The sequence below is a fragment of the Amphiura filiformis genome, chromosome 15, assembly GCF_039555335.1.
Source record: "Amphiura filiformis chromosome 15, Afil_fr2py, whole genome shotgun sequence".
Lineage (NCBI taxonomy): Eukaryota > Metazoa > Echinodermata > Ophiuroidea > Amphilepidida > Amphiuridae > Amphiura > Amphiura filiformis.
In genome coordinates this window covers 26,151,952-26,175,908 of record NC_092642.1, presented here as the reverse complement: position 1 = coordinate 26,175,908, position 23,957 = coordinate 26,151,952, and the positions used below count along the sequence as shown (strand labels likewise).

The following is a 23,957-nucleotide window of genomic DNA, read 5'->3' as shown; positions in this document are numbered from 1 at the left end:
CAGCTTTTAGATAAAAAGAGACACATGTACATGAAGCAGCTGACCAGTGCATACTTTCTAATATGGATGTTCCCATAATTATGTGATGTTATTGCATTTGTTAATGCAATTATTGATGAAAATGACTGGTTTTAAAGGATGGATTTCTTTTTAATCATTGAAAATGGAATATATAATATTCATGTGTATTATTTGTGTTGCTATTAAATATCATTACGAAGATGTAAATATTTAACAGATTTATTTGTATGATGCATATTATTTTTTTAATGTTTCCACATGTAAGATATTATTATCAATTTCAAAGAAATGTGTGCATTTGGATGAAATTCAGCATGAATTTATTACAATTTTTTACTTTTAACATCAAAAGATTTATTACCAGTCTTCCTTTAAGGTACATACATGTACATATGTATACTTAATAATGCTATGTGTACTTGATTTACATTATTTATAGGTTTGTCTTCCCCTCTGTCTGGGGCACTTCATGATCCACATTCTCACTCATCCCCCCACTTTTTATACCCAAAAAGTGAGATATTTATACTATTAGCAACTTGAAAATCTTCATATCAAGTTTACCTTTCTATAATTTAATTAGACTATGGATTTTCATGAAAGTGGTTTTAAATTAAAGCATATATACTTAACAGATTTCTTTAAGTGGATTCTTGAATTATATTTACGTATCCAATATTGCATTAATTTTTTAAGATTTTAGATAATTTAGGTAATTTTTTGAAATTGCAATGTAATACACATTTTATGGCAAATGATTAAAAATTGATATTTTTGATATTTAACAGTACTCGAAAAGTAAACTTTATAAATCTGATGATTTATACTTAAAGTATATGTAGGTGGGATGAAAAGCCGATGATCAATTGAAAAGTTTGACCTTTCGTATTGAAGATATGGATTTTTTTCCCAAAACACCAAAAAAAATAGGTCTTTTTGGGAAAAAATCCATATCTTCAATATGAAAGGTCAAAATTTTCAATTGATCGTTGGCTTTTCCACCCAGCTACATACACTTTAAGAATATATCATTAGATTTATAAAATTTACTTCGAGGACTGAATATATCAAATTTTAATAATTTGTCATAAAATTTGTATTATATCGTGAATTTCAAAAATGTAAATTATTTGATATCAGAAAGACATTCTTCGTATTCAGAATGCAATTCGATGTCTGATGTGCTCTCATGCCCCACAAAAAATACTGTCGAAACACTCAAAACGCTCATTCCAGATCCCTTAAGAGATGTATAATATACTGAAAGAGTCTGGCCTCCACTTTGATTGCGTGTCACCTTTTCAGCGTAGGCCAGCCATAGCCGGTATCGGGGACCAAAATGCTACTCAATTATGATCACTATGACTATGCTACACAATTATGGAAATGTGTAGCAATTTTATGCCATACACTTATACAGTGAATGTGCAAATGTAACAAAAATCAAGTAGTGCAAGCTGATAATGCTACGCATAAAAAACGTTTTATGTCCAAAGCTGCACCTATTCGCCCTTTGCATGGATCCGCTATCTTGCTACCAAAACGAGGCTCTCCCTGCAAATGCATATGCAAAAAGTGCACTTTTGTTACTCACGCTTTTCTAGCAACACGTCAGAAGGCTTTTGCAAAGCGTACGCGGCAGTTAACGCACACGTTTGTCAGGCATACATACGCACACACACTCTGCGGGTAGAACCTTGTTTTGAGATGACTGCACGATCAGCAAATTGAAAGGCAAACTTAGGGATTATTTCAACCCATGCCCACGTAAACTTGGATGTATACAGTATGTGCTTTTAATTTATAAATAAATATGTGTATAAAACTTTACAGCTTCAAGAATTTTGTGCTTGACTGTGAAATATTAACAGTTTTATGTTGGACAGTTGGAACAGGGCTCGAAATTCAGAAAGGCCACAAAGACCATGGTCTCTGTAAATCAGTGGTGATACTCGATGTCTAAGCATTCTTCTGTACCTAGTGGCCTTTTTGCTCGTTGCTTACTAGCCTTGAAAATATGCCCATGAATATGTCCTATGGTGAATATCCGGGAGCATATAATTTTGTTCTGAAGAAATTAGAACATCATAATAAAAACCCTACAGTTTAAATTTGTTCAGTGGGCATTTCCAGTTGAAATCCATACGCCCCCTATAGAAGACATGACCTTTATTTCACACACAGGTTGTGTAGATTTCAAATTGAATCAACTATTAATAGGCAAATCCATTTGAATTTCACACTCCCTGTGTGGAACTGCGATGTCTTCCATAGGGGGGGGTTGGATCTCAACTGGAAAAGCCCAATATAGACCAACCTTTCTACTTACACAGCATGTGTAATTTATACAAAACAATCTGGCTACCTGTTTATTTGTTACCAAATTTCTTGTAGATAATTTGAGCAAACAATCATCAATTCTGATTAACACTAACAGAATGAAATTACAACCCAGTGACGGGCATAACTCACAAACACAAAATCGGAACCAACTGAAATTTTGGGAATAAACTGTTTTTGTGGATATCTATAGTGAAATGTCATAAAGTGAGGATGCTGGAATCACAAAATACTCCTGTAACAGATTTTATGCTAACAATGTTCCATTGTAAAAAGATAAATGCCTTCACTGCTCAGTTTCAAATGTCAAGGGTGAGGCATTAGCTTGTGTGTTACATAATCAACTGAATATATTGGCATCTGTGTATGGCCAAGCTTTAAAGCTTCCCAGTTTTTTACCGTCCGCATCGTAATGCAGCATCCGAAAGCACGGATTGCAAAAAAACGATGGATCATTTGGCGAAAAACTGTCCTCTCTTGTGATCCATTTTGCCGTGAACACATTACACACAATGCAATGAATGCGTCTGGCTTCACATTTGTTAATCATCATTGGATAGCCTGCCAAGTCTTTGTTATCCATATCATGCATAAGACGGATATCTGAGAACAGAAAGACGTGCTCACATTCTCCCTGATGGCAGTAAAGATACGGGTACCCAAGTCTTATGTTGAGACTTTCCATTGTGACATCCTCCATTGATTCAACTTGCATATCTGCAGACACTCCAGTTCGATGTCCTGAAGCCCACTTGCGTATTGGCTCACTTAGGTCCTTACATGATGGGTGACTCTCATCCACATAAAACGTGTCGTCTATGAAAAAGAATGACGACTTGAAGACATCTTTAGCTCGCTGATCTTGTGGGAGGTCTGGACATTCGCTGCATTCTTCTGCTAGGAGGGCTTCATCTGTGACACAAGTGATCATTTTCTTGATGTCTTTTAGTTTTTGAGTGGACAGGAGTAACACCTCGCGATCAAACATCATTTTTACTTTAGACTCTCGATCCTTACCACTTGTAAGAAGTGGTTTGAAGAACCATAATTGTAGGAGCGTCATAGGTTGAACGATATGTTTCGCATTACCTGGTTTTGAAATATGATGATACTCCATATCAAAGGTACTCCTGTTGGACCTGAAGCGCCCTCTAACAATCGATACTGAATGCATAGCCTTTGCTTTGGTGTTCTTCTGACTATCCATACGTAATTGTAATGTACTTAACCTATGACCTTTTGTGGCTGATATAGCTTCCTCCAACTCCATCTTGTCTAGAGCTTTTTTAACCGGCATCTTCGCATCCAGTCCACTGGGATCACAAACACCCCCTAGCTCTTTCACTATCTCCTTGTTCGCTCCCAGTAAATCGCACATAATTTCAGGTTCTGGATTAATGGCATTAGGAAGGTAGTCTACTGTGTCCAGAACAGACTCCCATTTGGAGACAAAACTTCCAACATGGATTAAGGGAGAGACATTGAGGTCTTCGGGTTTGACAAACTCGTCATATATTGGCACTGTCTCATCTCCGCTCATATAATCATCCATTGTGTCGCAGTGATTTATGCAATCTATAGAATGAGAAAAGAAAATTATAGAGTGAATGCGTCAATAATGGGCTGTTTGCAGAGATGCCAACCTTGCAACTCAAGAAACTGTACTCACAGACCCCAAAAACTGTATTTTGCCATACAAAACTGTATTTTTTGAGATCATGTGTAATTTTACTTGTAACTACAATCTCAGAAATATTTGTTCGAACACTTTTAAGGCCATATTGGAAATGGTCCCCTTCTACCCCCGTACAATGTTGGCATGCCCAATATGCTCATCTTCACCATATCTTCTCCCAACATTGTTTGGTGGGGAAAGGGAGGGGCATGCTTAAGATAAACGTTGAGACAACACTATTATAATTCTTATTTTCCAGTGACTCATATAGCGTGCGCACTATGCTAAGAAGAACATGGGAATTACAGTGGGTGTTCGAACACATTTTTTCCGGGATTGTCTACAAAATTGCTTAGCAAAATCATCTGATTTTAGTTTTTGGACAATAACTCTGCAGTTACGCCATCGATCTTAATGCAATTTGGCACACATGTCAGAGACATGATTTGCTATCATCTCACAAAATATGGAGGAAATCGATGAATATTTGGATAGCGGTCAGTTACCATAGATTTAATATAGCGTTTTGTACACACAAATATTAGGCCTTAATGGTTTATGTGCTATGTTAATTGCTCATTATGTTCATATTGTATAATAAATTAAAAGGAGGAATTAAAATTTTATTTTCAGCTAGAAATAATAAATAAACATTACTCAGAATTCAATGTTATTTATTTCAATGTCACACAGTACCACGGTATGATAAATGGGGAGGGGGGGGGGGCGTCGAGAACGAGGGAGAGGGAGAGAGTGATAGGAAGGGAGAGAAACGCATCGGATACGCACATGTATTGATTTAAAATGAGTTTATAATAAAAAACATTACTTGACCAAAATTTAAAAAACAGCCTAATGTGTGAAATTGTGTTCATTAAACATTTTAAATACACCATGGTTAGGATGGTCAAATGGTAAAACGTAATGATTTACACACATAGACAAGCACGCATATCCATCGATTTACCATATAATAGAAAAGTAAATCATATTATTCTTTATGTTTTGTGGTCAATCGTGCATACTGTGTGTTTTCAATGGGGAGATGAGCAATGATTTACCTTTACCATGAATAGGGTTTCACACTTTCAGTGTACATAATTATACCCACAGAAGAGACAACGTAAATCATGTTTTTAATGAATTTTGCCCATGTAAGATTGCATGTAGGCCTAGAAATAAAGGTCATTATCTATCATGCTCATAATGATCGGTGGTTCTTTAATCGGAAAACAGCATTTTTGAAAATATTTTCTTTTATTCCATTCAAATATAATGACAATCATGAAATAACCCTGAGCTTGCATACCAATCATTGAATATGTTAGTTACAATTGTTTTATGTGTCTTATACATTGCGCATGTGTGTCTTTTAATGTGCAATTGGTCTTGAACTTGAAACTTATTGACCAGCAAGTGACATGTGCACTTTTTATTACTTTTTTTTATTCTTCCTTCTTTTTTAATTATGGTTTTCTTTTTAGTTTGATTGTTCGTTTTATCTTCTTGAATTTCTTTTTAGTATTTTCTTTGCATTTTTGTTTTGATTTCCTTTCTTTGTTTCTTTCATCTTTTTTATGGGGGTGGGTCTTTAATGATTTCTTTTTCTTTGTCTTTGCTTGAATTCTTTGAGGTATACTTTCGTGGGTCGGGAATTACTGGTTTGGAGGGAGAAGTTTGGCAAAGCAATGGACATAGGTTGGTATATGTCTTTGCATTATTTTGCTATCTACTGCAGATAACATTGATAAATTTGCATCCCACATCCGTATGATTTTTGCTTGACGGTGCCCTTAGTGTCATAGCAAATATAAAAGATGGTGAATGATTTTCCAAACAGATTTTCAACTTTTTAATTATCCAAATTGCTATGTTTTAAAATGTTTGGGGCTACGAATAATGTATTCTACGTGTTATTTGACTTAACTTAGTCAAAATTTGATGAAAATATATGTTTAAACTGACCGATCCCTGAAATATTTGTGAATGGAATGTAATATTTTTTATTCCCTATGTTCCTTAGTATATATAAACTAACATGTGTGAGTTTCATTTCAATCGCTCTACTGGATCTGAAGTTGTGAACCCAAATGTGAAGTAGCAAACACTGATTTAGGAATTCCTCAGACAATCTCAGAAATATTTGTTCGAACACTTTTAAGGCCATATTGGAAATGGTCCCCTTCTACCCCGTACAATGTTGGCATGCCCAATATGCTCATCTTCACCATATCTTCTCCCAACATTGTTTGGTGGGGAAAGGGAGGGGCATGCTTAAGATAAACGTTGAGACAACACTATTATAGTTCTTATTTTCCAGTGACTCATATAGCGTGCGCACTATGCTAAGAAGAACATGGGAATTACAGTGGGTGTTCGAACACATTTTTTCCGGGATTGTCTACAAAATTGCTTAGCAAAATCATCTGATTTTAGTTTTTGGACAATAACTCTGCAGTTACGCCATCGATCTTAATGCAATTTGGCACACATGTCAGAGACATGATTTGCTATCATCTCACAAAATATGGAGGAAATCGATGAATATTTGGATAGCGGTCAGTTACCATAGATTTAATATAGCGTTTTGTACACACAAATATTAGGCCTTAATGGTTTATGTGCTATGTTAATTGCTCATTATGTTCATATTGTATAATAAATTAAAAGGAGGAATTAAAATTTTATTTTCAGCTAGAAATAATAAATAAACATTACTCGTAAATCAATGTTATTTATTTCAATGTCACACAGTACCACGGTATGATAAATGGGGGGGGGGGGCGTCGAGAACGAGGGAGAGGGAGAGAGTGATGGGAAGGGAGAGAAACGCACCGGATACGCAAATGTATTGCTTTAAAATTAGTTTATAATAAAAACATTACTTGACAAACATTTAAAAAACAGCCTAATGTGTGAAATTGTGTTCATTAAACATTTTAAATACACCATGGTTAGGATGGTCAAATGGTAAAACGTAATGATTTACACACATAGACAAGCACGCATATCCATCGATTTACCATATAATAGAAAAGTAAATCATATTATTCTTTATGTTTTGTGGTCAATCGTGCATACTGTGTGTTTTCAATGGGGAGATGAGCAATGATTTACCTTTACCATGAATAGGGTTTCACACTTTCAGTGTACATAATTATACCCACAGAAGAGACAACGTAAATCATGTTTTTAATGAATTTTGCCCATGTAAGATTGCATGTAGGCCTAGAAATAAAGGTCATTATCTATCATGCTCATAATGATCGGTGGTTCTTTAATCGGAAAACAGCATTTTTGAAAATATTTTCTTTTATTCCATTCAAATATAATGACAATCATGAAATAACCCTGAGCTTGCATACCAATCATTGAATATGTTAGTTACAATTGTTTTATGTGTCTTATACATTGCGCATGTGTGTCTTTTAATGTGCAATTGGTCTTGAACTTGAAACTTATTGACCAGCAAGTGACATGTGCACTTTTTATTACTTTTTTTTATTCTTCCTTCTTTTTTAATTATGGTTTTCTTTTTAGTTTGATTGTTCGTTTTATCTTCTTGAATTTCTTTTTAGTATTTTCTTTGCATTTTTGTTTTGATTTCCTTTCTTTGTTTCTTTCATCTTTTTTATGGGGGGGAGGGTCTTTAATGATTTTTTTTTCTTTGTCTTTGCTTGAATTCTTTGAGGTATACTTTCGTGGGGTCGGGAATTACTGGTTTGGAAGGAGAAGTTTGGCAAAGCAATGGACATAGGTTGGTATATGTCTTTGCATTATTTTGCTATCTACTGCAGATAACATTGATAAATTTGCATCCCACATCCGTATGATTTTTGCTTGACGGTGCCCTTAGTGTCATAGCAAATATAAAAGATGGTGAATGATTTTCCAAACAGATTTTCAACTTTTTAATTATCCAAATTGCTATGTTTTAAAATGTTTGGGGCTACGTATAATGTATTCTACGTGTTATTTGACTTAACTTAGTCAAAATTTGATGAAAATATATGTTTAAACTGACCGATCCCTGAAATATTTGTGAATGGAATGTAATATTTTTTTTTTTTATGTTCCTTATTATATATAAACTAACATGTGTGAGTTTCATTTCAATCGCTCTACTGGATCTGAAGTTGTGAACCCAAATGTGAAGTAGCAAACACTGATTTAGGAATTCCTCAGACAATCTCAGAAATATTTGTTCGAACACTTTTAAGGCCATATTGGAAATGGTCCCCTTCTACCCCCGTACAATGTTGGCATGCCCAATATGCTCATCTTCACCATATCTTCTCCAACATTGTTTGGTGGGGAAAGGGGAGGGGGCATGCTTAAGATAAACGTTGAGACAACACTATTATAATTCTTATTTTCCAGTGACTCATATAGCGTGCGCACTATGCTAAGAAGAACATGGGAATTACAGTGGGTGTTCGAACACATTTTTTCCGGGATTGTCTACAAAATTGCTTAGCAAAATCATCTGATTTTAGTTTTTGGACAATAACTCTGCAGTTACGCCATCGATCTTAATGCAATTTGGCACACATGTCAGAGACATGATTTGCTATCATCTCACAAAATATGGAGGAAATCGATGAATATTTGGATAGCGGTCAGTTACCATAGATTTAATATAGCGTTTTGTACACACAAATATTAGGCCTTAATGGTTTATGTGCTATGTTAATTGCTCATTATGTTCATATTGTATAATAAATTAAAAGGAGGAATTAAAATTTTATTTTCAGCTAGAAATAATAAATAAACATTACTCGTAAATTCAATGTTATTTATTTCAATGTCACACAGTACCACGGTATGATAAATGGGGGGGGGGGGGCGTCGAGAACGAGGGAGAGGGAGAGAGTGATAGGAAGGAGAAACGCACCGGATACGCACATGTATTGCTTTAAAATTAGTTTATAATAAAAACATTACTTGACAAACATTTAAAAAACAGCCTAATGTGTGAAATTGTGTTCATTAAACATTTTAAATACACCATGGTTAGGATGGTCAAATGGTAAAACGTAATGATTTACACACATAGACAAGCACGCATATCCATCGATTTACCATATAATAGAAAAGTAAATCATATTATTCTTTATGTTTTGTGGTCAATCGTGCATACTGTGTGTTTTCAATGGGGAGATGAGCAATGATTTACCTTTACCATGAATAGGGTTTCACACTTTCAGTGTACATAATTATACCCACAGAAGAGACAACGTAAATCATGTTTTTAATGAATTTTGCCCATGTAAGATTGCATGTAGGCCTAGAAATAAAGGTCATTATCTATCATGCTCATAATGATCGGTGGTTCTTTAATCGGAAAACAGCATTTTGAAAATATTTTCTTTTATTCCATTCAAATATAATGACAATCATGAAATAACCCTGAGCTTGCATACCAATCATTGAATATGTTAGTTACAATTGTTTTATGTGTCTTATACATTGCGCATGTGTGTCTTTTAATGTGCAATTGGTCTTGAACTTGAAACTTATTGACCAGCAAGTGACATGTGCACTTTTAATTACTTTTTTATTCTTCCTTCTTTTTTAATTATGGTTTTCTTTTTAGTTTGATTGTTCGTTTTATCTTCTTGAATTTCTTTTTAGTATTTTCTTTGCATTTTGTTTTGATTTCCTTTCTTTGTTTCTTTCATCTTTTTTATGGGGGGTCTTTAATGATTTCTTTTTCTTTGTCTTTGCTTGAATTCTTTGAGGTATACTTTCGTGGGGTCGGGAATTACTGGTTTGGAGGGAGAAGTTTGGCAAAGCAATGGACATAGGTTGGTATATGTCTTTGCATTATTTTGCTATCTACTGCAGATAACATTGATAAATTTGCATCCCACATCCGTATGATTTTTGCTTGACGGTGCCCTTAGTGTCATAGCAAATATAAAAGATGGTGAATGATTTTCCAAACAGATTTTCAACTTTTTAATTATCCAAATTGCTATGTTTTAAAATGTTTGGGGCTACGTATAATGTATTCTACGTGTTATTTGACTTAACTTAGTCAAAATTTGATGAAAATATATGTTTAAACTGACCGATCCCTGAAATATTTGTGAATGGAATGTAATATTTTTATTCCCTATGTTCCTTAGTATATATAAACTAACATGTGTGAGTTTCATTTCAATCGCTCTACTGGATCTGAAGTTGTGAACCCAAATGTGAAGTAGCAAACACTGATTTAGGAATTCCTCAGACAATCTCAGAAATATTTGTTCGAACACTTTTAAGGCCATATTGGAAATGGTCCCCTTCTACCCCAGTACAATGTTGGCATGCCCAATATGCTCATCTTCACCATATCTTCTCCCAACATTGTTTGGTGGGGAAAGGGAGGGGCATGCTTAAGATAAACGTTGAGACAACACTATTATAATTCTTATTTTCCAGTGACTCATATAGCGCGCGCACTATGCTAAGAAGAACATGGGAATTACAGTGGGTGTTCGAACACATTTTTTCCGGGATTGTCTACAAAATTGCTTAGCAAAATCATCTGATTTTAGTTTTTGGACAATAACTCTGCAGTTACGCCATCGATCTTAATGCAATTTGGCACACATGTCAGAGACATGATTTGCTATCATCTCACAAAATATGGAGGAAATCGATGAATATTTGGATAGCGGTCAGTTACCATAGATTTAATATAGCTTTTTGTACACACAAATATTAGGCCTTAATGGTTTATGTGCTATGTTAATTGCTCATTATGTTCATATTGTATAATAAATTAAGAGGAGGAATTAAAATTTTATTTTCAGCTAGAAATAATAAATAAACATTACTCAGTAAATTCAATGTTATTTATTTCAATGTCACACAGTACCACGGTATGATAAATGGGGGAGGGAGCATCGAGAACGAGGGAGAGGGAGAGAGTGATAGGAAGGGGGAGAAACGCACCGGATACGCACATGTATTGCTTTAAAATTAGTTTATAATAAAAAACATTACTTGACAAACATTAAAAAAAACAGCCTAATGTGTGAAATTGTGTTCATTAAACATTTTAAATACACCATGGTTAGGATGGTCAAATGGTAAAACGTAATGATTTACACACATAGACAAGCACGCATATCCATCGATTTACCATATAATAGAAAAGTAAATCATATTATTCTTTATGTTTTGTGGTCAATCGTGCATACTGTGTGTTTTCAATGGGGAGATGAGCAATGATTTACCTTTACCATGAATAGGGTTTCACACTTTCAGTGTACATAATTATACCCACAGAAGAGACAACGTAAATCATGTTTTTAATGAATTTTGCCCATGTAAGATTGCATGTAGGCCTAGAAATAAAGGTCATTATCTATCATGCTCATAATGATCGGTGGTTCTTTAATCGGAAAACAGCATTTTTGAAAATATTTTCTTTTATTCCATTCAAATATAATGACAATCATGAAATAACCCTGAGCTTGCATACCAATCATTGAATATGTTAGTTACAATTGTTTTATGTGTCTTATACATTGCGCATGTGTGTCTTTTAATGTGCAATTGGTCTTGAACTTGAAACTTATTGACCAGCAAGTGACATGTGCACTTTTTATTACTTTTTTTTATTCTTCCTTCTTTTTTAATTATGGTTTTTTTTTAGTTTGATTGTTCGTTTTATCTTCTTGAATTTCTTTTTAGTATTTTCTTTGCATTTTTGTTTTGATTTCCTTTCTTTGTTTCTTTCATCTTTTTATGGGGGGGTCTTTAATGATTTCTTTTTCTTTGTCTTTGCTTGAATTCTTTGAGGTATACTTTCGTGGGGTCGGGAATTACTGGTTTGGAGGGAGAAGTTTGGCAAAGCAATGGACATAGGTTGGTATATGTCTTTGCATTATTTTGCTATCTACTGCAGATAACATTGATAAATTTGCATCCCACATCCGTATGATTTTTGCTTGACGGTGCCCTTAGTGTCATAGCAAATATAAAAGATGGTGAATGATTTTCCAAACAGATTTTCAACTTTTAATTATCCAAATTGCTATGTTTTAAAATGTTTGGGGCTACGATAATGTATTCTACGTGTTATTTGACTTAACTTAGTCAAAATTTGATGAAAATATATGTTTAAACTGACCGATCCCTGAAATATTTGTGAATGGAATGTAATATTTTTTATTCCCTATGTTCCTTAGTATATATAAACTAACATGTGTGAGTTTCATTTCAATCGCTCTACTGGATCTGAAGTTGTGAACCCAAATGTGAAGTAGCAAACACTGATTTAGGAATTCCTCAGACAATCTCAGAAATATTTGTTCGAACACTTTTAAGGCCATATTGGAAATGGTCCCCTTCTAACCCCGTACAATGTTGGCATGCCCAATATGCTCATCTTCACCATATCTTCTCCCAACATTGTTTGGTGGGGAAAGGGGAGGGGGCATGCTTAAGATAAACGTTGAGACAACACTATTATAATTCTTATTTTCCAGTGACTCATATAGCGTGCGCACTATGCTAAGAAGAACATGGGAATTACAGTGGGTGTTCGAACACATTTTTTCGGGATTGTCTACAAAATTGCTTAGCAAAATCATCTGATTTTAGTTTTTGGACAATAACTCTGCAGTTACGCCATCGATCTTAATGCAATTTGGCACACATGTCAGAGACATGATTTGCTATCATCTCACAAAATATGGAGGAAATCGATGAATATTTGGATAGCGGTCAGTTACCATAGATTTAATATAGCGTTTTGTACACACAAATATTAGGCCTTAATGGTTTATGTGCTATGTTAATTGCTCATTATGTTCATATTGTATAATAAATTAAAAGGAGGAATTAAAATTTTATTTTCAGCTAGAAATAATAAATAAACATTACTCGTAAATTCAATGTTATTTATTTCAATGTCACACAGTACCACGGTATGATAAATGGGGAGGGGGGGGGCGTCGAGAACGAGGGAGAGGGAGAGAGTGATAGGAAGGGAGAGAAACGCACCGGATACGCACATGTATTGCTTTAAAATTAGTTTATAATAAAAAACATTACTTGACAAACATTTAAAAACAGCCTAATGTGTGAAATTGTGTTCATTAAACATTTTAAATACACCATGGTTAGGATGGTCAAATGGTAAAACGTAATGATTTACACACATAGACAAGCACGCATATCCATCGATTTACCATATAATAGAAAAGTAAATCATATTATTCTTTATGTTTTGTGGTCAATCGTGCATACTGTGTGTTTTCAATGGGGAGATGAGCAATGATTTACCTTTACCATGAATAGGGTTTCACACTTTCAGTGTACATAATTATACCCACAGAAGAGACAACGTAAATCATGTTTTTAATGAATTTTGCCCATGTAAGATTGCATGTAGGCCTAGAAATAAAGGTCATTATCTATCATGCTCATAATGATCGGTGGTTCTTTAATCGGAAAACAGCATTTTGAAAATATTTTCTTTTATTCCATTCAAATATAATGACAATCATGAAATAACCCTGAGCTTGCATACCAATCATTGAATATGTTAGTTACAATTGTTTTATGTGTCTTATACATTGCGCATGTGTGTCTTTTTTAATGTGCAATTGGTCTTGAACTTGAAACTTATTGACCAGCAAGTGACATGTGCACTTTTTATTACTTTTTTTATTCTTCCTTCTTTTTTAATTATGGTTTTCTTTTTAGTTTGATTGTTCGTTTTATCTTCTTGAATTTCTTTTTAGTATTTTCTTTGCATTTTGTTTTGATTTCCTTTCTTTGTTTCTTTCATCTTTTTTTTATGGGGGGTCTTTAATGATTTCTTTTTCTTTGTCTTTGCTTGAATTCTTTGAGGTATACTTTCGTGGGGTCGGGAATTACTGGTTTGGAGGGAGAAGTTTGGCAAAGCAATGGACATAGGTTGGTATATGTCTTTGCATTATTTTGCTATCTACTGCAGATAACATTGATAAATTTGCATCCCACATCCGTATGATTTTTGCTTGACGGTGCCCTTAGTGTCATAGCAAATATAAAAGATGGTGAATGATTTTCCAAACAGATTTTCAACTTTTAATTATCCAAATTGCTATGTTTTAAAATGTTTGGGGCTACGTATAATGTATTCTACGTGTTATTTGACTTAACTTAGTCAAAATTTGATGAAAATATATGTTTAAACTGACCGATCCCTGAAATATTTGTGAATGGAATGTAATATTTTTTATTTCCTATGTTCCTTAGTATATATAAACTAACATGTGTGAGTTTCATTTCAATCGCTCTACTGGATCTGAAGTTGTGAACCCAAATGTGAAGTAGCAAACACTGATTTAGGAATTCCTCAGACAATCTCAGAAATATTTGTTCGAACACTTTTAAGGCCATATTGGAAATGGTCCCCTTCTACCCCCGCATACAATGTTGGCATGCCCAATATGCTCATCTTCACCATATCTTCTCCCAACATTTTTGGTGGGGTAAGGGGAGGGGGCGTGCTTAAGATTAACGTTGAGACAACACTATTATAATTCTTATTTTCCAGTGACTCATATAGCGTGCGCACTATGCTAAGAAGAACATGGGAATTACAGTGGGTGTTCGAACACATTTTTCCGGGATTGTCTACAAAATTGCTTAGCAAAATCATCTGATTTTAGTTTTTGGACAATAACTCTGCAGTTACGCCATCGATCTTAATGCAATTTGGCACACATGTCAGAGACATGATTTGCTATCATCTCACAAAATATGGAGGAAATCGATGAATATTTGGATAGCGGTCAGTTACCATAGATTTAATATAGCGTTTTGTACACACAAATATTAGGCCTTAATGGTTTATGTGCTATGTTAATTGCTCATTATGTTCATATTGTATAATAAATTAAAAGGAGGAATTAAAATTTTATTTTCAGCTAGAAATAATAAATAAACATTACTCAGTAAATTCAATGTTATTTATTTCAATGTCACACAGTACCACGGTATGATAAATGGGGAGGGGGGGGGGGGCATCGAGAACGAGGGAGAGGGAGAGAGTGATAGGAAGGGAGAGAAACGCACCGGATACGCACATGTATTGCTTTAAAATTAGTTTATAATAAAAACATTACTTGACAAACATTTAAAAAACAGCCTAATGTGTGAAATTGTGTTCATTAAACATTTTAAATACACCATGGTTAGGATGGTCAAATGGTAAAACGTAATGATTTACACACATAGACAAGCACGCATATCCATCGATTTACCATATAATAGAAAAGTAAATCATATTATTCTTTATGTTTTGTGGTCAATCGTGCATACTGTGTGTTTTCAATGGGGAGATGAGCAATGATTTACCTTTACCATGAATAGGGTTTCACACTTTCAGTGTACATAATTATACCCACAGAAGAGACAACGTAAATCATGTTTTTAATGAATTTTGCCCATGTAAGATTGCATGTAGGCCTAGAAATAAAGGTCATTATCTATCATGCTCATAATGATCGGTGGTTCTTTAATCGGAAAACAGCATTTTTGAAAATATTTTCTTTTATTCCATTCAAATATAATGACAATCATGAAATAACCCTGAGCTTGCATACCAATCATTGAATATGTTAGTTACAATTGTTTTATGTGTCTTATACATTGCGCATGTGTGTCTTTTAATGTGCAATTGGTCTTGAACTTGAAACTTATTGACCAGCAAGTGACATGTGCACTTTTTATTACTTTTTTTATTCTTCCTTCTTTTTTAATTATGGTTTTCTTTTTAGTTTGATTGTTCGTTTTATCTTCTTGAATTTCTTTTTAGTATTTTCTTTGCATTTTTGTTTTGATTTCCTTTCTTTGTTTCTTTCATCTTTTTTATGGGGGGTCTTTAATGATTTCTTTTTCTTTGTCTTTGCTTGAATTCTTTGAGGTATACTTTCGTGGGGTCGGGAATTACTGGTTTGGAGGGAGAAGTTTGGCAAAGCAATGGACATAGGTTGGTATATGTCTTTGCATTATTTTGCTATCTACTGCAGATAACATTGATAAATTTGCATCCCACATCCGTATGATTTTTGCTTGACGGTGCCCTTAGTGTCATAGCAAATATAAAAGATGGTGAATGATTTTCCAAACAGATTTTCAACTTGTTAATTATCCAAATTGCTATGTTTTAAAATGTTTGGGGCTACGTATAATGTATTCTACGTGTTATTTGACTTAACTTAGTCAAAATTTGATGAAAATATATGTTTAAACTGACCGATCCCTGAAATATTTGTGAATGGAATGTAATATTTTTTATTCCCTATGTTCCTTAGTATATATAAACTAACATGTGTGAGTTTCATTTCAATCGCTCTACTGGATCTGAAGTTGTGAACCCAAATGTGAAGTAGCAAACACTGATTTAGGAATTCCTCAGACAATCTCAGAAATATTTGTTCGAACACTTTTAAGGCCATATTGGAAATGGTCCCCTTCTACCCCGTACAATGTTGGCATGCCCAATATGCTCATCTTCACCATATCTTCTCCCAACATTGTTTGGTGGGGAAAGGGAGGGGCATGCTTAAGATAAACGTTGAGACAACACTATTATAATTCTTATTTTCCAGTGACTCATATAGCGTGCGCACTATGCTAAGAAGAACATGGGAATTACAGTGGGTGTTCGAACACATTTTTCCGGGATTGTCTACAAAATTGCTTAGCAAAATCATCTGATTTTAGTTTTTGGACAATAACTCTGCAGTTACGCCATCGATCTTAATGCAATTTGGCACACATGTCAGAGACATGATTTGCTATCATCTCACAAAATATGGAGGAAATCGATGAATATTTGGATAGCGGTCAGTTACCATAGATTTAATATAGCGTTTTGTACACACAAATATTAGGCCTTAATGGTTTATGTGCTATGTTAATTGCTCATTATGTTCATATTGTATAATAAATTAAAAGGAGGAATTAAAATTTTATTTTCAGCTAGAAATAATAAATAAACATTACTCGTAAATTCAATGTTATTTATTTCAATGTCACACAGTACCACGGTATGATAAATGGGGGAGGGGGGCGTCGAGAACGAGGGAGAGGGAGAGAGTGATAGGAAGGAGAGAAACGCACCGGATACGCACATGTATTGCTTTAAAATTAGTTTATAATAAAAACATTACTTGACAAACATTTAAAAACAGCCTAATGTGTGAAATTGTGTTCATTAAACATTTTAAATACACCATGGTTAGGATGGTCAAATGGTAAAACGTAATGATTTACACACATAGACAAGCACGCATATCCATCGATTTACCATATAATAGAAAAGTAAATCATATTATTCTTTATGTTTTGTGGTCAATCGTGCATACTGTGTGTTTTCAATGGGGAGATGAGCAATGATTTACCTTTACCATGAATAGGGTTTCACACTTTCAGTGTACATAATTATACCCACAGAAGAGACAACGTAAATCATGTTTTTAATGAATTTTGCCCATGTAAGATTGCATGTAGGCCTAGAAATAAAGGTCATTATCTATCATGCTCATAATGATCGGTGGTTCTTTAATCGGAAAACAGCATTTTTGAAAATATTTTCTTTTATTCCATTCAAATATAATGACAATCATGAAATAACCCTGAGCTTGCATACCAATCATTGAATATGTTAGTTACAATTGTTTTATGTGTCTTATACATTGCGCATGTGTGTCTTTTAATGTGCAATTGGTCTTGAACTTGAAACTTATTGACCAGCAAGTGACATGTGCACTTTTTATTACTTTTTTTTATTCTTCCTTCTTTTTTAATTATGGTTTTCTTTTTAGTTTGATTGTTCGTTTTATCTTCTTGAATTTCTTTTTAGTATTTTCTTTGCATTTTTGTTTTGATTTCCTTTCTTTGTTTCTTTCATCTTTTTTTTATGGGGGGTCTTTAATGATTTCTTTTTCTTTGTCTTTGCTTGAATTCTTTGAGGTATACTTTCGTGGGGTCGGGAATTACTGGTTTGGAGGAGAAGTTTGGCAAAGCAATGGACATAGGTTGGTATATGTCTTTGCATTATTTTGCTATCTACTGCAGATAACATTGATAAATTTGCATCCCACATCCGTATGATTTTTGCTTGACGGTGCCCTTAGTGTCATAGCAAATATAAAAGATGGTGAATGATTTTCAAAAAGATTTTCAACTTTTTAATTATCCAAATTGCTATGTTTTAAAATGTTTGGGGCTACGATAATGTATTCTACGTGTTATTTGACTTAACTTAGTCAAAATTTGATGAAAATATATGTTTAAACTGACCGATCCCTGAAATATTTGTGAATGGAATGTAATATTTTTATTCCCTATGTTCCTTAGTATATATAAACTAACATGTGTGAGTTTCATTTCAATCGCTCTACTGGATCTGAAGTTGTGAACCCAAATGTGAAGTAGCAAACACTGATTTAGGAATTCCTCAGACAATCTCAGAAATATTTGTTCGAACACTTTTAAGGCCATATTGGAAATGGTCCCCCTTCTACCCACCGTACAATGTTGGCATGCCCAATATGCTCATCTTCACCATATCTTCTCCCAACATTGTTTGGTGGGGAAAGGGAGGGGCATGCTTAAGATAAACGTTGAGACAACACTATTATAATTCTTATTTTCCAGAGACTCATATAGCGTGCGGACTATGCTAAGAAGAACATGGGAATTACAGTGGGTGTTCGAACACATTTTTTCCGGGATTGTCTACAAAATTGCTTAGCAAAATCATCTGATTTTAGTTTTTGGACAATAACTCTGCAGTTACGCCATCGATCTTAATGCAATTTGGCACACATGTCAGAGACATGATTTGCTATCATCTCACAAAATATGGAGGAAATCGATGAATATTTGGATAGCGGTCAGTTACCATAGATTTAATATAGCGTTTTGTACACACAAATATTAGGCCTTAATGGTTTATGTGCTATGTTAATTGCTCATTATGTTCATATTGTATAATAAATTAAAAGGAGGAATTAAAATTTTATTTTCAGCTAGAAATAATAAATAAACATTACTCGTAAATTCAATGTTATTTATTTCAATGTCACACAGTACCACGGTATGATAAATGGGGGGAGGGGGGGGCGTCGAGAACGAGGGAGAGGGAGAGAGTGATAGGAAGGGAGAGAAACGCACCGGATACGCACATGTATTGCTTTAAAATTAGTTTATAATAAAAAACATTACTTGACAAACATTTAAAAAACAGCCTAATGTGTGAAATTGTGTTCATTAAACATTTTAAATACACCATGGTTAGGATGGTCAAATGGTACAACGTAATGATTTACACACATAGACAAGCACGCATATCCATCGATTTACCATATAATAGAAAAGTAAATCATATTATTCTTTATGTTTTGTGGTCAATCGTGCATACTGTGTGTTTTCAATGGGGAGATGAGCAATGATTTACCTTTACCATGAATAGGGTTTCACACTTTCAGTGTACATAATTATACCCACAGAAGAGACAACGTAAATCATGTTTTTAATGAATTTTGCCCATGTAAGATTGCATGTAGGCCTAGAAATAAAGGTCATTATCTATCATGCTCATAATGATCGGTGGTTCTTTAATCGGAAAACAGCATTTTTGAAAATATTTTCTTTTATTCCATTCAAATATAATGACAATCATGAAATAACCCTGAGCTTGCATACCAATCATTGAATATGTTAGTTACAATTGTTTTATGTGTCTTATACATTGCGCATGTGTGTCTTTTAATGTGCAATTGGTCTTGAACTTGAAACTTATTGACCAGCAAGTGACATGTGCACTTTTTATTACCTTTTTTATTCTTCCTTCTTTTTTAATTATGGTTTTCTTTTTAGTTTGATTGTTCGTTTTATCTTCTTGAATTTCTTTTTAGTATTTTCTTTGCATTTTTGTTTTGATTTCCTTTCTTTGTTTCTTTCATCTTTTTTTATGGGGGGTCTTTAATGATTTCTTTTCTTTGTCTTTGCTTGAATTCTTTGAGGTATACTTTCGTGGGGTCGGGAATTACTGGTTTGGAGGGAGAAGTTTGGCAAAGCAATGGACATAGGTTGGTATATGTCTTTGCATTATTTTGCTATCTACTGCAGATAACATTGATAAATTTGCATCCCACATCCGTATGATTTTTGCTTGACGGTGCCCTTAGTGTCATAGCAAATATAAAAGATGGTGAATGATTTTCCAAAAAGATTTTCAACTTTTAATTATCCAAATTGCTATGTTTTAAAATGTTTGGGGCTACGTATAATGTATTCTACGTGTTATTTGACTTAACTTAGTCAAAATTTGATGAAAATATATGTTTAAACTGACCGATCCCTGAAATATTTGTGAATGGAATGTAATATTTTTTATTTCCTATGTTCCTTAGTATATATAAACTAACATGTGTGAGTTTCATTTCAATCGCTCTACTGGATCTGAAGTTGTGAACCCAAATGTGAAGTAGCAAACACTGATTTAGGAATTCCTCAGACAATCTCAGAAATATTTGTTCGAACACTTTTAAGGCCATATTGGAAATGGTCCCCTTCTACCCCATTACAATGTTGGCATGCCCAATATGCTCATCTTCACCATATCTTCTCCCAACATTGTTTGGTGGGGAAAGGGGAGGGGGCATGCTTAAGATAAACGTTGAGACAACACTATTACAATTCTTATTTTCCAGTGACTCATATAGCGTGCGCACTATGCTAAGAAGAACATGGGAATTACAGTGGGTGTTCGAACACATTTTTTCCGGGATTGTCTACAAAATTGCTTAGCAAAATCATCTGATTTTAGTTTTTGGACAATAACTCTGCAGTTACGCCATCGATCTTAATGCAATTTGGCACACATGTCAGAGACATGATTTGCTATCATCTCACAAAATATGGAGGAAATCGATGAATATTTGGATAGCGGTCAGTTACCATAGATTTAATATAGCGTTTTGTACACACAAATATTAGGCCTTAATGGTTTATGTGCTATGTTAATTGCTCATTATGTTCATATTGTATAATAAATTAAAAGGAGGAATTAAAATTTTATTTTCAGCTAGAAATAATAAATAAACATTACTCGTAAATTCAATGTTATTTATTTCAATGTCACACAGTACCACGGTATGATAAATGGGGGGGGGTCGAGAACGAGGGAGAGGGAGAGAGTGATAGGAAGGAGAGAAACGCACCGGATACGCACATGTATTGCTTTAAAATTAGTTTATAATAAAAAACATTACTTGACCAACATTGAAAAAACAGCCTAATGTGTGAAATTGTGTTCATTAAACATTTTAAATACACCATGGTTAGGATGGTCAAATGGTAAAACGTAATGATTTACACACATAGACAAGCACGCATATCCATCGATTTACCATATAATAGAAAAGTAAATCATATTATTCTTTATGTTTTGTGGTCAATCGTGCATACTGTGTGTTTTCAATGGGGAGATGAGCAATGATTTACCTTTACCATGAATAGGGTTTCACACTTTCAGTGTACATAATTATACCCACAGAAGAGACAACGTAAATCATGTTTTTAATGAATTTTGCCCATGTAAGATTGCATGTAGGCCTAGAAATAAAGGTCATTATCTATCATGCTCATAATGATCGGTGGTTCTTTAATCGGAAAACAGCATTTTTGAAAATATTTTCTTTTATTCCATTCAAATATAATGACAATCATGAAATAACCCTGAGCTTGCATACCAATCATTGAATATGTTAGTTACAATTGTTTTATGTGTCTTATACATTGCGCATGTGTGTCTTTTAATGTGCAATTGGTCTTGAACTTGAAACTTATTGACCAGCAAGTGACATGTGCACTTTTTTATTACTTTTTTATTCTTCCTTCTTTTTTAATTATGGTTTTCTTTTTAGTTTGATTGTTCGTTTTATCTTCTTGAATTTCTTTTTAGTATTTTCTTTGCATTTTTGTTTTGATTTCCTTTTTTTTTTCTTTCATCTTTTTTATGGGGGGTCTTTAATGATTTCTTTTTCTTTGTCTTTGCTTGAATTCTTTGAGGTATACTTTCGTGGGTCGGGAATTACTGGTTTGGAGGGAGAAGTTTGGCAAAGCAATGGACATAGGTTGGTATATGTCTTTGCATTATTTTGCTATCTACTGCAGATAACATTGATAAATTTGCATCCCACATCCGTATGATTTTTGCTTGACGGTGCCCTTAGTGTCATAGCAAATATAAAAGATGGTGAATGATTTTCCAAAAAGATTTTCAACTTTTTAATTATCCAAATTGCTATGTTTTAAAATGTTTGGGGCTACGTATAATGTATTCTACGTGTTATTTGACTTAACTTAGTCAAAATTTGATGAAAATATATGTTTAAACTGACCGATCCCTGAAATATTTGTGAATGGAATGTAATATTTTTATTCCCTATGTTCCTTAGTATATATAAACTAACATGTGTGAGTTTCATTTCAATCGCTCTACTGGATCTGAAGTTGTGAACCCAAATGTGAAGTAGCAAACACTGATTTAGGAATTCCTCAGACAATCTCAGAAATATTTGTTCGAACACTTTTAAGGCCATATTGGAAATGGTCCCCTTCTACCCCGCATACAATGTTGGCATGCCCAATATGCTCATCTTCACCATATCTTCTCCCAACATTGTTTGGTGGGGAAAGGGGAGGGGCATGCTTAAGATAAACGTTGAGACAACACTATTATAATTCTTATTTTCCAGTGACTCATATAGCGCGCGCACTATGCTAAGAAGAACATGGGAATTACAGTGGGTGTTCGAACACATTTTTCCGGGATTGTCTACAAAATTGCTTAGCAAAATAATCTGATTTTAGTTTTTGGTCAATAACTCTGCAGTTACGCCATCGATCTTAATGCAATTTGGCACACATGTCAGAGACATGATTTGCTATCATCTCACAAAATATGGAGGAAATCGATGAATATTTGGATAGCGGTCAGTTACCATAGATTTAATATAGCGCTTTGTACACACAAATATTAGGCCTTAATGGTTTATGTGCTATGTTAATTGCTCATTATGTTCATATTGTATAATAAATTAAAAGGAGGAATTAAAATTTTATTTTCAGCTAGAAATAATAAATAAACATTACTCGTAAATTCAAAGTTATTTATTTCAATGTCACACAGTACCACGGTATGATAAATGGGGGGGCGTCGAGAACGAGGGAGAGGGAGAGAGTGATAGGGAGGGAGAGAAGCGCACCGGATACGCACATGTATTGCTTTAAAATTAGTTTATAATAAAAACATTACTTGACAAACATTTAAAAAACAGCCTAATGTGTGAAATTGTGTTCATTAAACATTTTAAATACACCATGGTTAGGATGGTCAAATGGTAAAACGTAATGATTTACACACATAGACAAGCACGCATATCCATCGATTTACCATATAATAGAAAAGTAAATCATATTATTCTTTATGTTTTGTGGTCAATCGTGCATACTGTGTGTTTTCAATGGGGAGATGAGCAATGATTTACCTTTACCATGAATAGGGTTTCACACTTTCAGTGTACATAATTATACCCACAGAAGAGACAACGTAAATCATGTTTTTAATGAATTTTGCCCATGTAAGATTGCATGTAGGCCTAGAAATAAAGGTCATTATCTATCATGCTCATAATGATCGGTGGTTCTTTAATCGGAAAACAGCATTTTTGAAAATATTTTCTTTTATTCCATTCAAATATAATGACAATCATGAAATAACCCTGAGCTTGCATACCAATCATTGAATATGTTAGTTACAATTGTTTTGTGTCTTATACATTGCGCATGTGTGTCTTTTAATGTGCAATTGGTCTTGAACTTGAAACTTATTGACCAGCAAGTGACATGT

General features: G+C 34.0%; 1 protein-coding gene across 1 annotated transcript in view; it reads right to left on the bottom strand.

Annotated features, from left to right (window-relative positions):
• Nucleotides 1-798: 798 nt before the first annotated feature.
• The window catches only part of LOC140171438 (snRNA-activating protein complex subunit 3-like), a 32,594-nt gene continuing 9,435 nt past the window's right edge, over nucleotides 799-23,957 (bottom strand). The window contains exon 2 of the mRNA XM_072194698.1: nucleotides 799-3,936. Within this exon, the coding sequence (XP_072050799.1) occupies nucleotides 2,702-3,913 (1,212 nt within the window). The 5' untranslated portion in view covers nucleotides 3,914-3,936 and the 3' untranslated portion in view covers nucleotides 799-2,701. The remainder of the gene's footprint in view (nucleotides 3,937-23,957) is intronic.